Source organism: Clupea harengus, chromosome 3, assembly GCF_900700415.2.
Source record: "Clupea harengus chromosome 3, Ch_v2.0.2, whole genome shotgun sequence".
NCBI lineage: Eukaryota > Metazoa > Chordata > Actinopteri > Clupeiformes > Clupeidae > Clupea > Clupea harengus.
In genome coordinates this window covers 28617058-28632384 of record NC_045154.1, presented here as the reverse complement: position 1 = coordinate 28632384, position 15327 = coordinate 28617058, and the positions used below count along the sequence as shown (strand labels likewise).

The following is a 15327-nucleotide window of genomic DNA, read 5'->3' as shown; positions in this document are numbered from 1 at the left end:
AGCCCTTGCAGCGAGAGCAGGCAGGCCTCAGGAGTACCACACGAACACAAAGAGAGAGGCGGGGTCCAGGCTGTAGCCTTCTCGAGACAGAAGGGGTACCCAGCGATAACCTGAGTTCAGACAGACAACATACACAAACACAAACACACACATGAATCCATACATACACACATATGCATACACACCCACACCCACAATGACGCATACACCCACACACTCTTGGATAGTAACTTAATAACACTTCAAACATGTTTTTGCCTTTACATTAAGATGCAATTTACCGATGCAATCTGAAAAAACCCCAATAAACTTCCCAGATGCATACACTTTTTAGACAATACATTTTCTAGTAATGCCTAACCTTTTTTCATGCTGGTGAAAGGAAGAGTGTACTGGCCAGCAAATTCACTCTTCAGGAGTCCTATTTGGTCCCGCACAGAGAAGCGGATCAAGGCCAGCTCAGGCACATCAATGGTGAAGTTCATGGCAGCGTCCCACCTAGGATTCAGTGCTAAAGTGAACAATATGGGAAGAGTGTTACAACTATATACACCTGATCTAATGTAATTTGAATGCAATGCTATACCTCTCCTCTTGAATTTGACCCTTAATACACAAAGCCTCTCGGATTCAAAACTACTGTGTCCCATCATCAACAACAGAGGAGAAACCATGAATCTATTACGAGGCTGTGCAAACAAGTGATCACAAGTCACTTGACTTTCTCTTCCATCTTCGTTGGAAGTTAAAGAGCAGCTAATATTTATGTTCCGCACCGTCTCCATGGCAGTCAACTAGCATCCCTCTTTCAAGCCTCGTCCACATACCCAAGCATATCAATCCTCTCCTAGAGACAAATTCAGCTGTCAGCTTCCCCATCAGCGAAGCATTCACAGATGTCCTGATCAGATAAGTTGTTTGCGGTTTAATTAAGAGGCAATCGTGTTCTAAAAAAAAAAAAAAGAAAGAAAAGAAGACTGCGCGGTTTTTAAAAAGCAAATTCTTCCGATGCGGAGCATGAAAAGAGAGCGGATGTGAATATGTCTATCAAAGCCCCCTAAGCCGCACAAGCAATTACACTCTCGAGTGGCATTGAGCAGCTCCTCTGCCTTCAGCTGCCTGGAGCTTTGATTGCTGGGGAGGGAAGAGGAGAGGCAGGCTAATGAGAGCCTGTCTGTCTGTCTGTCTGAGTGTCACACACACACACACACACACACACACACATTTTACAGGTGGTCTACAGTGGAATGGAAATTATAAGATAAAAGATTAATAAAAGGTCACAGAGAAGAAAACAAAACAACTAGTAATAGGTTTACCCGGATTGAATAAAACTGTTTTTGTTTTGTGTCGTCTTGTGTTGGGACTTCAACATGCGAGTACAATCAGAGAATTATTCCAATGATTATTTGCCACAGCTGTACTGCTAGTCATGCTGCATGTTTTTTTATCACTATGCGTTTGTTGTTAACCAGATTGTAAGGTCAAGCAAATGTCAAAATCCCAATGAATAAACATGAAAACCAGTCATAAGAAGTCTGAATCCTCACAATCCTCAGTCTACAGAACAGAGAGCAATAACAGCTGCTACATATTTATGGTAAACAGGTAATGTCTCACTGACAGTGTACATTTCTAGATACGAGTTGTTGGTTAAGTCAAAGCAGGTGGTGAAAGCATGCTTGTATATACACAGGTGTCACTGGGCTGTGGCTCTCCCCCTCTACCCACACACTTATACATTTTTTGGAACGACTCCATTTAACATTCATCTGAACTTTCTGTGCGGTAGGCCTCAGTAGAGTTTACATCTTAAAGTGCTCGGTAGTTTCAGCACTCAGCTTCTGTTCCATTTCTGGAGGCACTTGGTTCTGGGCCTCCTTATCCTCGCTCATCGTTAAAAAAAAAAAATTTTTTTAAAAAAGCGCCATCTCAGCAGAGCGGTGCGCTCTCAAGGCAAACCCAAAGACTCTTACTCTTTTGAAGAGGCTCATTTACATTAACCGTCCAAAGTAGTGCAGCTGTTAGTGAACGTCTTACATGAATCAAAAGAAACAGACCAACACGGAGCTTGACGCTCGATTCCAACAGCACAAGTATGAAAGAACATGAAGTAGCTTCATACCAGCAAGCCTGGTGTGCTGGACTGGAGGACTTTCACCAGCGTATTAATGAATGTCATTAGTTGTTGCTGAGACCAATCCTTGTACTTTCTAGGATCTTGGCTTAAAGCGCCAGAGCATCTCCTTCTTTATCTGTCATATCTATCTGACAAACTCATAGTTTAAGAGTTCTCTCAGTCTCTGTCCATGCTTTTCATACAGGGGATGATAGACGCACTGTGATTTTCACAACATTCATAACACCATGGATAAATAGTTGTTTCTAAAGCCTTTTGATGCTGCCACCCAGTGACCACATCAAAGTACAAACCATTGTGTTTGACTGCATCCGTCTGCCTCTTGCAGCAGTCTGAGACAACCCCGTGGATCTCCACTCTCACAAACGGATCCAGGGCCTTGCCAGTCCGGGGGGAAGGGAGGTTGGCGCCACTAATCACCTGAGGATGAAAAACAACACAAACACACAGAGTGCCAGGTGATTAAAGCCACACCCAAGCATGAGTTCACCAAAAAACTGGAGAGAATCAGAGAATCTGTCTGAGAAACCAAAACCCGGAAAATATGGCTGTTTTTTATCCAGATCCATGTCGAAATTTCCCCCTCTCCCATTTCACAGCCTCATTGATGATAATCAGCTCAAATGGGTTGCTTAGTATCCGTAACATCCATGCAATTAGCAAAGTGCTCACATTTTCAATGTTGAAAGAAAGTGTGAGGTGAGTGTGTGTGTGGGGGGGCTGCAATTACACAGGATTCTAGTGGGCTTATCTGTCTCGTGGTCTGGTCTGACCCAGGGACAGACCTGCATCTTGTTATCCAGCCACGTGCTGCACTGACACGCCTCATTCCTCGTGCCTCCATTCCCCGCATGTGGAGGGGCATTTCATCTACAGGTCTTCAGCAAAATCTCCAACACGTCTGTGGCATAATCACGCTGGTGGATTTTACATGCTGGTTTCAACACGGACTGTTATCCATTGAAATCTAATGAAGATTTCTTCTCTTGCAATTCCGCTCAAACTTTGCTTTCATCATTTAGTCAGCTGGAGTTCCATGTCACTATTTTGGCCTTTGATGTGCATCATGAGCGTATCCTTATGTGTTGGGTCCAGTAGATGACTAAGTATGAGGTGGCACAAGCACACATACACTATTCAATTTAATAAACTGGATATAGAACGCAAATGAGAACATTCCACAGGCGGGTTAAAAATAAAACAGTCTTTTCCCTACTCCGGTTGAATAATTTACCAACCTATTTATAAGCCAGACCACTTTACACTGGAGAAATTAGAAAGAACCCACACACTGCCAGCAAAAAAACTCACTAAACACCGCATACACGAACAGGTGGAGATGGAGATGACCTCACAGTTGCAGCCGTGCACTAGGTGCTCACTGTCATGTTTTATTCAAGGACCCGAATGGGAAATATAGAGGGGGAAATATCCGGGAGGGAGTTTTTCAGATACAGGAGAGAAGGAGTAACAGATTCCCTATGAGTTAAAGAGACACACGAATAACTCTTCTTCTGTTTTGCTAGGAGACGGGAAAAAAATGATCTAACAACCTTTGCTTTGGTTAGAACCTGATTATACCTCATTTTCTCTAGATATAACACAATCAAGTAGAGAAGTTCAATTTCTCAGGGAAGAATGTTTTTTTTAAAATCACATACATCCCTCTGCTATTGTTTTGTCAGCACTGGCTCCAAAACCGGTATGTTATGTAAATGTTTATAAAACAGTAGATATTATCCCTGATTTTGTCATTTGAGGTATGGAGAGAAAGTATGAAAATGGCAGAAAAAGAAAAGACCGTTCAGGTACGAGTGATCCATTGCCGTGGTTCAAGGTAACATGCGGGTAGTCTGGGCCTACGGTAGTCTGGGCCTACGGGCTCTGCTTTACATTGCAGATGAAACTACACCCACAACAGCTGGACACTGTTAAAGATGTGGTCAAGAATACTGGGCTCAGACCAGCCAAGGGAATATACTGTCAATGCTTCACACATACACACACACACACACACACACACACACATTCTCTCTCTCTCTCTCTCACACACACACGCACATTCTCTCTCTCTGTGTCTCTCATACACACACACACACACACACACACACACACACACACACACACACACACACACACACACACACACACAGTCATTGAAAAGCAAGTGAGGAAAAAGGGATTTGTCCACCTGTCAGCCTTAACACCCCAATAAGGAGTGTGTGTATATCTTGGCTGCTGGTTATAGACCTGGCTGGCCTTTTACCACCTGTAGGCTACCAATTCACGCTGTCAGACTGAATTAGTGTAAAACGTCCAACTCAAATGGGGAAACATGTCTGCCCCACACGTCGGCCTTATCGATCCTTGAAGTGGAAGATTCTGAAATATTAGTCAGAATCATTCAGCAGTCCTAGATGATTCAATCATAAAAAGTTATTCACGAGTGATCATATTCCTCTATTAGGCTGAGATCTCGTCATGCACCGGTGAAAGTTTAAAGCTCTACGCCATTTCATTTTCTGTCAGACTTCAAGAGGTCTAGTCCCTTTGTCTCTGCAGAGTGTAACATGAATAATTGAGTTAGACAAGGCCTATCTATGAAAAAACATAAAGTTATGCCTTACTTCAAAAGCAGTTATTGTGCTGACTGGTGGGCTAATTATCAGATTAAGTCACTTCCTGGCACCCACAACTTTGGCAGGCATCCTTGACCTTGTGGAGTTAAGAAGTCTTCCTAGGATTCATTGAGTCTAGCCGGATGTGTTTGTGTAAGCCCTGTTCTTTGTGAAGGTGATAAGATCCATCATTTGGCACAGAGATCTTGTCTGATCTGTCAGTGTCTGTGTAGTGAGTGATGTATAGTGAGCACACTCTGAGGAAAAATGAAAGCAAAATGAATGTGTGTCTGTCCTTGAGAGAGAGAGAGAGAGAGAGAGAGAGAGAGATGCCGTCGACCAAGCACAGCCTGGATATGCATTTACATACACCAGGGCGTACTCGTTTGAGGGTATGTCTTAAAGTAAGGGTTAAAGGCCGTCGAGGTGTCCCCACACATACAAAAACATCTAAACAAATTGGAGGCAAAGAACTCCACGACGGAAAGCATAGTGTTAGTTTCCTCCGTTTTCACCCCAGTTGCCATGAGTGTATTTAGGTATGTGTAACATTAGCCCACAAAGGAAACATTTGGTTTAGTCTAAAAAGACACCAACCTGTTTAGTCTTCAGGTTAGTGTTCTTTCTTTAGTCAAAGATAACAGAGGTTCCTTGGTTAAAATTGATTCTATCACTTCTGAGCCCGAGTCCTTGCTAACATTAATGTTAGCTGTTTTCTAAAAAAAACCCATGAGAGTTCACGCTCACTAAGTGGAACAAGGAAGGATGAAAAACTGACAAGAGACAATAATATACCATGTAACACTTCCCTTTAAGTCTTTCCATAAATTGATCCTTATCATCTATCACATTGGCTACACAATATGACTGGTTGAAGAGTGTACTAACCCTTTCACATGGTAGTCTGCCTTAGCTAATGCTATCCCACTGACCACAAGTTTGCATGCTTATAGCAGGTCTTTCTTTGTTGTGTCATAATAACAAGCCATTTGTGGTGGAGGATTGACTTCTTTTGGTAAAAGTTTTCTCAACCCTTGCTGTGTTTTTTTCTCTTTACTTTGTAGAAGACCTAACAACTTGAAGTTGCATGTTATTGTGACTACCATCACAGTTATGATGATCTCCGCCACTGTAGCTTGTGCGTGTGACTATATTATACTAGTGATATTTCACAAGAATGCACTGCTACTCTTTCTTAACTATAACTGTGGCGCATGCATAATATGTGTGGTCTTGAAATCACATCATGTAATGTCAAACAGAAGGGTAGCTTTCTGAGAGGTATTTGTCTACTAACAAGCTGTGTCTGTGCTGCCTCAGTACCTTCAACAGGAGGTGGGCTGGCTTCAGGTTGTGTTTGAAAGCATTGGGATCAAAGCTGCTCTCCCTGGACTGCAGGAAAAGGGGCTTCAGTATATAGCCCGAGCCACCGTTGCCCTGGAAACGGCCATTGTTCAGGTCCATGGATAAGCCAAGGGACTGCAAGTTGAGAGCCGCTGTGAGGGTCCAAGGCAACCAAAACATAAATGTTAGTATGGGGGCCCAAACAAAGTGCAGACACATAGAAAAAAAGGCTTCAGGCAAGCTATGCTGAACTATACAAATGTAATCCTCTGGGGTTTAGCCTGTGGAGCAAGTGTACTGAAATAATAAGCAGGATGTTGTTTAGGACTACTGTCTATTTTCACAAAGAGTGACGTGACTGATATGAGCCAAAATTGTACAGCAACCATAGCATGCGAGAGTTGCTTTGATAGTTTCTGTGTGAAGATTTTGCCTTCCATGCGTTCTGAATACGCTCTTCACCTTGTTCAGCTACATAGATAGATTGAAAAGACTCAACCAGAATTGAATGGAATGAACAGTAACAAATGCAAGGGGAGGCATTCACGGAAGTATTTCCTTTATACAACCCAGGGGCAAAGAAGACGGACTGCATGTGGCAGAGAGAGAAACCTTAGAGATAATTCAAGTCATTTCAAGCCTCAACCCACCTGCCTCAGGGCAATTAGCAGAAAATTGTCAGGCCTTCAGTTGTATCAAAGTCGCCCAGTTTGCATCAAAGGCTGTCTACCCTATCTTTCTCCATGTGCATGAAAGGGTACAGTCTGTCTCTCTCTAGCTGTGTCTCTCTGTTGCTCTCTTTCACATTGTGTGTGTATGTGTTTGTGTGTGCATGCTGCGTGTGTGCGTGCGTGCATTTGTGTGTGTGTGTGTATTTGTGTGTGCATGCTGCGTGTGTGCGTGCGTGCATGTGTGTGTGTGTGTATTTTTGTTTATGTGTGCATGTGTGCGAGTGTATGCCATCCACGACCCAAGGTTAACAGAGATAACTTACTTTCAGCTTTGCTTTACAGTTCAGATTTCAGAGGTCCGGAGAACATTTATAAACATGTCCAGCACAATGTGGAAAAGATTTTGCACTGAGAGTGATGGCACATGTGTCTATGTGTAACTTATGTAGAGCAGCGAACAGGTTGTGTGGAAGCCAATGCAGGTTGCATCAGAGAATGTCAGCGCAGTACGGACCTAGCTGGATGCCCACATTCCAGAACTCCTGTGGATTGAAGTTGGAGGAGAGCGTGCGGGAGCCTGCAGGGTAAACCCTGCTGAGGAACCTGGCGTTGTGCAGCACAAACTCTGCTCCTGTGTAGGGCAGGCACACACCAGAAGTACATTGCTTTTTACTGAGAGACTCATTATACAAATGGCAAGACAAGACTTTTTATGATTGAATTGTGAGGTTTTGGCTTGTTTTTTGTACCAGCTCTGGTCATGGTTCATGGCCAATCCATCATTAATTAGATGAAATGAGAAAGCCAGTAGGGTAACTCCTCATTAAACTGACGAAAGGCAAATGTGCCTACCTGAGTGTTTTACCAGCTTCTTGGCTTTTTTCTCTGCAAATGACGTGTTCTCGTAGAATTGCTGGTTATCTCTGGAGTGCACGAAGCTGCTAAACTTCACGGACTTGGTGTAGATGACCAAATCAGACAATGCCTGTGCTACTACAACCTTCTTTTTCTGTGTTGAGACAACCATTACTAAGGTTCAGGAAGTGTATGACCTTAGAACTATCAATTACAAACAACACGATTCTGCACAAGTATTAAACTGCTAAGGGGAATGTATATGATCACACTTTTGGATTTTGGTTTGCAACCGAAATGCAGTTAAGCATCAGCTGTAAAGTTAGAATTTTGGAGGGAGGACATGGTAATAGACTGTGGCCATAGATGGAGACAGCCTGCTGTCATTGCTATTGGTTCACATGGTTATGTAAGGATTTGAAATGCTCGTGAAGACAGTCCTGAGGTGAGCTTTTCAGTACAGCCCTTGGAAGTTTTTAAAAAGTTTGCTCATCACTGCATCTGTAACTTACTTTCTTCTTTTTAGACCTCTTCACAGGCAACTCTTCCTCCTCCTCATCATCACCATCATCTTCCTCATCGCTCTCCTCTGCGTCGGCCTCTGGCTCTCTCGGCCCAGACTCTGGTTCAGGATTCAGTTTTTTGTTCTTTATGAGAATTTTATATTTCAGGTCCTGTCAGCAGATAGATGGTCCCTGGTCAGTACTTTGTAGCCATTTAAGGGCATGCCAAGAATAGATTCCGATTTTCTTTGCATGAGGTAAATGAGTTTCACATTACAAATGTCTGTTATTGTCTTAATAAATATGGACAAGCCATTAACCTCTGCATGAATAAACTAAGGGTAATGCGGTAAATGGACTTGCAAAATGGCACCAATTATGTGTATATATGACAACAAAGTAAATATAGGGCTGGTGAATTCACAGTATAGATGTCTATGATAAATCATTACTTGTGACATAGCATTGCAGTAATACATTTTTCTACAGGATTTTGTCATCATCCATTCTTGGGTGACTTGAAGGAAAAAAAAAACATTTCCTCTCTCTGGTAACCATCTACAGGCTGTTTTAAAATAATGTGGTAGCATATCTCATTCTTTCCAGGAGCAAAACCCACAACAACCAAATTGCTCCCATCAATATCTATCATCGCCCACTGCCAGTAAAAGAAAAACAACAACATGCAGTTTCTCAGATAATCCTCAAAAACTGGAGCCATATTATGTTCATATTTTAGATTTAAATACACCCGCTACATATTAAAAAGATCCACAAAGGTGGTGGAAAGCAGTGGCGAATGGGCCTCTGTACATTGTTCATTCATACTACTGGAAATGTTGGTGGAAAATTCTAATACAACAATATATTTTCAAAAACAGCAGACATTCTGCTGAACAGCTTATGATGAAGTCACTAAAGCCACTGTCTCCCAAGCAGCCAGACCCTGGTTTCTGTTGATGAACAGTTATGGAGCTCAGGCCTATAATCAGCCACCACCACAGACAGTTTACTGCCGCCTGTATGGAGCACCAATGGCAAATAGCTATATGCTGCAATATCCAGAATCTATACAGCTTGATAGTAATCTCAGCCTGTAAGGAGAGGTTTGCATACGTCTTTGGAGATTAAAGTCCCCAAATCCGTAAAGACATTCTTTTCAACCCATTTTTTTTCATAAGAAAGCAAAATCCCAGAGTGGTGTAATGAAATGGGTCAATACGCTATTTTTGGTAGCACACCTTACTGGTTTATTTAGAGGCTTTGGTCTATTGAAATTCCATAGGCTACTATAGTAGTGAAGACACACTGCTGTTCTAGGAATTTGAAGATTTTAATTGGTCTAGAGAAATCAACAGTGATAGCAAAATAATTATCTCAGGTAATTGTAATTAGTTTACCAGTTAATTGTAAACAATGTGTGTGTGTGTGTGTGTGTGTGTGTGTGTGTGTGTGTGTGTGTGTGTGTGTCTCTCTCTCTCTGTGTGTGTGTGTGTGTGTGTGTGAGAGAGAGAGAGCGCGCGAAAGGGTGAGAGAGAAAGCGAGATCCTAGATGTCATGGCTGTATGTAGTCTAAATTAAATATAGATCACTGTGTATTGTGCAGAACATGAATGGGGAACGGTTAGCAAAGCCTATCAGAGTCCATATCTGACAGTACAAGAAGAGGACCAGAAACAGATAAACAAAGTTCTTATGATACCATGCCACACAAACAGTAAACACTGCAATCAGGCGCAACTGAAACATGCGCTACTGAGACGATGTCTTCTACCACTATCTAAGCCTGTGCGTAGGCTGGGGGGAACTGTATAGATGGATAATTCATCATTAAGTACACAAGGAAGATTGGATCAACACAAAAGTCTAAATTGTAAAACGAAGCAGGACTTTAAACCTTTTACAATGATATGGTGAGCCACGATTTGATACAACTGAGCGTAAATCAAAGCAACTTCATCAAGATTTTCAGTGGCTGGCATCAAACGTGCTTAAAGCTGGATTGGTAGCAGTTAGGCAGTAAGAGTTTTACGCAGTGACTTACATCGGGGCTTGGCAGCTCTCCATGGGTGTCCAGGGTTAGGCTGGTATCCAGCAGCAAGTCTCCCAGAATGGAGGTGAGGTAATGGGCCATGACTTCCTGCTGCCCATGGCTGCAATGGTTCTCCAGGGAGAGGATGATGGGGTACGGAGATGCCTACAAGGACAGCTCATCAACATCAGTACATTTCACTAATGTATCCATTAAGTCTCATTTTATTTTATGATTAAAAATGGAGGAGGATCTCTCAGTCATCTCAACCTTAAGAAAATGTTGCATTTTATGAAGGATGTTTGATCATTTTTCCCCATGGTTTTTAACATGATTTGATATACAGTATATGGTAGTCTATATCATCTCTCTAAGCCTCCATCTGACATCTTTCATAGATGCTCTTGCTCTCAGCAGTGAGGTCCACTGTAGCTAAAAGGCCGTGGAATACTGAGTTCTTCTCTCTCTGTGTGAGCGTTTTCTCTCTGCTTGGAACTACTGAAGATGTTCTGAGCTCCTCTGATCAAAGCCTGAATTTGCACCCCACAGTGCCGAGTGCGACTTTTAAGGGGTGGTTTTAATCATAATGATCTCCACAGTCAGAGAGAGAGAGAGAGAGAGAGAGAGTGGAAGCGAGGGTGAGCGAGGGAGGCAAAAGCACTAAGCAACGTTCCCCTTCATCGCTCTGTGACTGCATACCACGAAGGCATACTCTTTCACTGTTGTGATGACATCTTTAAAGAGGATCTTGCTGGTAAGGGTGTAACCATGGTAGACAATAGGTTCCATCTCAGGACCGTCCCAGCAGTCGATCTCCAGACAGCGGCAGCCTCTCCTTAGAGCACTGCGAGACACACAGCATCAGGGCACATGATAATAAGCTCAGAAAGTGCTGCAGACACAGAGGAAAGATTAAATGAGTCAGTTGTTTACAGCCCCTACACGCAGTTGATGTGAATAAACGTAGCACACATAGCACATAGCTTGTGCTGTTTGATATTTACTGGTTCCTGCTGTGACTTATTAATAATGCAACAATGTATGGCAATGCAAGGCCAAAAAACACATTTGTCCAGGGAGAAGTGAGGCAAAGATATGTTCTCCCTCACAGTGTACAGGAATGTATCCATTTTCCAGACGTGTTTAAAGCCTCCTCTCTCTGATTTTCCCTTTGATTATCTCCAAAAGCTCTAGTTTCACTGATAAAATAACGATGTTATTATTCATATTCAACACCGCTAGTACTAAATATTACCTCCTGGTCACTTGTGATCGTGTCCTTATACACTTATAGAGTTTATAGGGCTGATAATATTCTTATACTGCCATAGACAAGTCATGAACAGGGCTGTGATTGCACTGATTGTCCAGTAGGTTATTTGGAGCAGCAGGTGCCATAAAAGAGTGCCGGGGAATTAATCAACCCTATTTCTTTTCAGCCACTGCAGTCCTGGTATGAAACTTTGAAACACAAAGCCCTCTTGATTTACATTCCCTCGGATTTAATCTACCCATGTTCAGTGTGCAAATGAATTTCTTCCTAGGGTGTGTGACCCCTATGAAATGGTCGCATTCTGCTGAGCGCTGTGCTTTTGTTTTAATCACCGCTCCTGCATTCACTGCCACGCGTGCGGCGGAAGACAAAAAGGGGTGTGGACAGGTCAGCAGCAGCCCTCCTCTGGCCCACTCTCATTAGGTAAGTAAAGCAGCGCCCCCCGCCCCCCGCCCCCGCCCCCACCCCCATCTCCCTGCTCAGTGCATTCCGCACAAGGGGTGTAGATTACAGGGCAGGGCCACCAGTCGCGCAAGGCAGTCAGGAAGGCCATAAATACTAATTTCTGCTGCCCTCAGCCCATTTCCTTGCCTACATTGTTCTAATCTATCAGTTTGGGCTGAATGGCCAGATGAAATATCGGATTGGATTTCAGCAGGAGGATACGCGTCAGTCTCTAAACTGAATTTATGGTGCTCATTTATATTTTAAGTTTCAAAAACTGCCGGCTGAAATTTGTTCAACCGAAAACCAAGTGGTTAAATTCATCAGTTTCTACAAGGTCTTCTATGCTAAATTGATGTACTTGCAAACCAGCCTGACTGAATTACAGAAGGGTCCACCACAAAAGATAATATGAAATCAAGTGTTCTACCTGCTTAAATACAAAATATGGATAAATGCATAGGTTTTATATTGTGAGACCAACCACAGCAATGTCCTGATAGCCAGATGACCTTTCCCCAGAACAGCAACGGTTCCAGTTGATGGTTCACAAAACAAAACAAATATATAGAAAACCTCCATAGCATGTGTCAGTTTATTTAATGTAGACAATGGAAAATATTTCACAAAAGATTGAATTACCTAACAGTACCAACCAGCACTGATTTGTTAATGTTACACACACAGTAATTTTCTGGCGCAATCTAAAAGCTGTCACACTCAATATGTAAGCAGAAATCCCCAAGACAGTAAAAGATTGCTTTCGTCTGTGCAGTTCTGGATTATTAGCCATAACAGTCCTACTTCAGACTTATACAGTACATGTAGGATACTACTAGTAGACGGCTCCTGTAGTCCTTGCATTCTAGTACCTGATGTAGGCATCTAAGTGGCTCTTTCCCACAAGCTGATCTCCGGTCAGGTATGTGTTGTGGGAGGAGGAGATGAAGTATTGGCAGAGGGGCTGAGTCATGTCCTGGTAAACACATGTGTGGCTTTGGTCGAACACACAACAGTCTTTCGACTCCATTAACCTGTGAAAGCCCCCAAATGTCATGTTCCTCTTTACCCTGGCTGCGGAAAGTCAAAGAAAAGAGAAGCAGGTGAATGTTTATTTCAATGATGCACTACATAGTAGGCAGGCCTATGTTTTGTTTGTCTGTTAAAGTCACTGCTCTGGACATTTTGTGCTCCATTTCATGATCGTAGAGAAATGTTTTATTATGTTCATGTGAAAAGCTTTGCTCTTTTGGCACATTTAAAGGCTGATAAATGCATTGTATATATGCTTTCGCCTATGACCAAAGTTAAATCAGGGTAGGCTACTGTGTTACACCGCTTAATGAGTCATTTCTGCCTCTTGGCAAATATTTGTAGCTGACTTTTCTCAACCCATCAATTCAGCTGCTCAGAGCTTTTTTTTAAAATATATTTTGCAGTGTTTTATATTTAGAGGTATTTAGTAGAATGGAGGGGGAAAGAACAGAATAAGTTCTTGTCACTCTTGATTAACATGCATCTGTGCAGCATGACTAAGCATTTTCAACTCCACAGCTAAAACCCTGAAGAATGCATGCATATTTATGATGTAATAATGGTGATATAATGGCATTGTAATAGAGCCATTTGATTTGCATTTTGACTCCCAGGAGTAAAACGCTCCCCTAACCTGTCTCATCAACCTCATATCTGTCAATTAAGGCTGTGGCTGTCTCCTCATTGGCTGAGACCTCCATCTGCTCCCTTTGGAGGAATGTAAGGAGGGTGGAGGCGGTGAGGAGGTTGTCATGGTCGGAGGCGTAGCACTGGAAAATGCACTGGATGTCACTCCTCCTGGAGGTGGGGAGTTTGCTCTTCTTTGACATGGAGCTCTCCTGGAGTTGGAGAGGTTTGGGTTTCAGCTTAAATGATGTACACCAAGTGTAAAGTGGTGTGCAGTATTGAATAACATCATTATGTATTGCTTAATATGGCAAGTCATTCTGCTGTTTTTTTTTTTTTAATAAATTGTATTATTTACCTTATTTCTTAGTCTTTCCCAACCAGTAGGAGATCATGTTTTGCCAGTGAACCTGAGTTGTCTGGGAAATAGAAAGCAATTAACTGATTACCTTTCAAATGATGCAGGTCTCATGGCTCATGACATATCCATCCTGCTCCCGAATCTAATGCTGAGAAATCTCTTCAGCATCCGTGAGAGAGGTAAACTGTCCGCTGAATAAACAGCTCACACACATTTACTCTTTTCCCCCTCTTCCTCCTCAGGAGAGAGATTAAAGTAAACCAAGGAAGAAGCAGTAGCAGAAGGAGGAATCAAAGTGTCTCTTCTTTCCTCTTTCTCTCTCTCTCTCTCTTTTTCACTCACCAAATAGAGAACAGTTGGTCTCTCAGACTCTCACTTTGTTTTAATGCTAGGAGAAGCTCCTGATCATCATCAACATGTTGCTTAATGCTGCTGTTGCTTAATACTAACACTAACATTGGATGCATAGTGCACCAACTCATTTCTCCAAATAAGTACTTCAGTTAGGTCCATTAAATGGTGGATGCCATCAGCCCCTGTCACTGCCTTTGACAGTCTCCCCAGCAAATGGAAGATCAATAATGTTTCCCCAACACACCTATTTTCACCTCCACTGAGCCACTGCAAATGAAACACTAATTATGCCTGATTGAATTTTCTGTGAAGCTGTGTGGACTGACAGGGACATTTAGCTGATTTATAGTTGCCTAATAACTACACAAAAATGTCTACTCTAAAAATTATGTCTCTTAAGTTTCAATTTTAAAAGACTTACCTTTAGGAGGTTCCATGAGAGGTTCACAACAATTGAGCATAGAATGTCAACTAGATCAGAACCATATCCATTGATTTCCATGGCAACCTCTGCAAACAAATTGACGTGTCATAATGATCCCTTCCATGTCCAATAATACGATGGAACAAGTAGCATACAGATAGCAAAGAAATGTTTTAAAACAACATAAAATTAACTCCATAAACAACTTTCATCTACCTACACATCATGCATGACTCAACTTGGGCACTTGACTTTCACATGAATTCTGCCTGTTCTGTTTCTCCATGTCACTTGGGATTTGAATGGGTGAATCCCACATTTATAAATATGCCACAACTATTATGTATAATTGATCCCTATGTAAAAGTTTCAGGGCCTGGGTGCAGACTGTGCTTTGCCTTCTGGTGCGGAAAACTGCCTAGGGTGGAAGTATCAAGATGAATCAGTGGTACACGAGACTAGTTATCAGTAGCCGAGTCACACCTCAGCAGCTCCATGCTAGCCTAGAAAGAGAGAGGGAGAGAGAGAGAGAGAGAGAGAGAGAGAGAGAGAGAGAGAGAGAGAGAGAGAGAGAGAAAAAACTTTGGGCTGTCAGGGCCACTGGATAGGCATGTTTGATGAGAAAATATCCTCACTGTGGAAGATA

General features: G+C 42.4%; 1 protein-coding gene across 1 annotated transcript; it reads right to left on the bottom strand.

Moving 5' to 3' along the window:
* Positions 1-27: 27 nt before the first annotated feature.
* Positions 28-14149, bottom strand: LOC105910435 (1-phosphatidylinositol 4,5-bisphosphate phosphodiesterase zeta-1). The gene is made up of 11 exons (XM_042707376.1): positions 13550-14149; positions 12753-12954; positions 10863-11007; positions 10176-10328; positions 8141-8302; positions 7626-7782; positions 7288-7404; positions 6082-6254; positions 2434-2560; positions 362-511; positions 28-110 (listed from the first exon to the last, which is right to left on the bottom strand). Exons 1-11 carry the CDS (start codon positions 13743-13745, stop codon positions 28-30), a joined length of 1665 nt encoding a protein of 554 aa, XP_042563310.1. The 5' UTR covers positions 13746-14149.
* Between the last annotated feature and the right edge of the window lie 1178 nt (positions 14150-15327).

Excerpts from the sequence above, each read along its gene's own strand:
- LOC105910435 (XM_042707376.1), bottom strand. The coding sequence starts at position 13,745 with ATGTCAAAGAAGAGCAAACTCCCCACCTCCAGGAGGAGTGACATCCAG. Across the intron at positions 6,255-7,287 it reads GAATGTGGGCATCCAGCTAG|CGGCTCTCAACTTGCAGTCC; the intron begins GTCCGTACTGCG and ends GGACCCTCACAG. Across the intron at positions 512-2,433 it reads GGATGCAGTCAAACACAATG|CACTGAATCCTAGGTGGGAC; the intron begins GTTTGTACTTTG and ends TGTTCACTTTAG.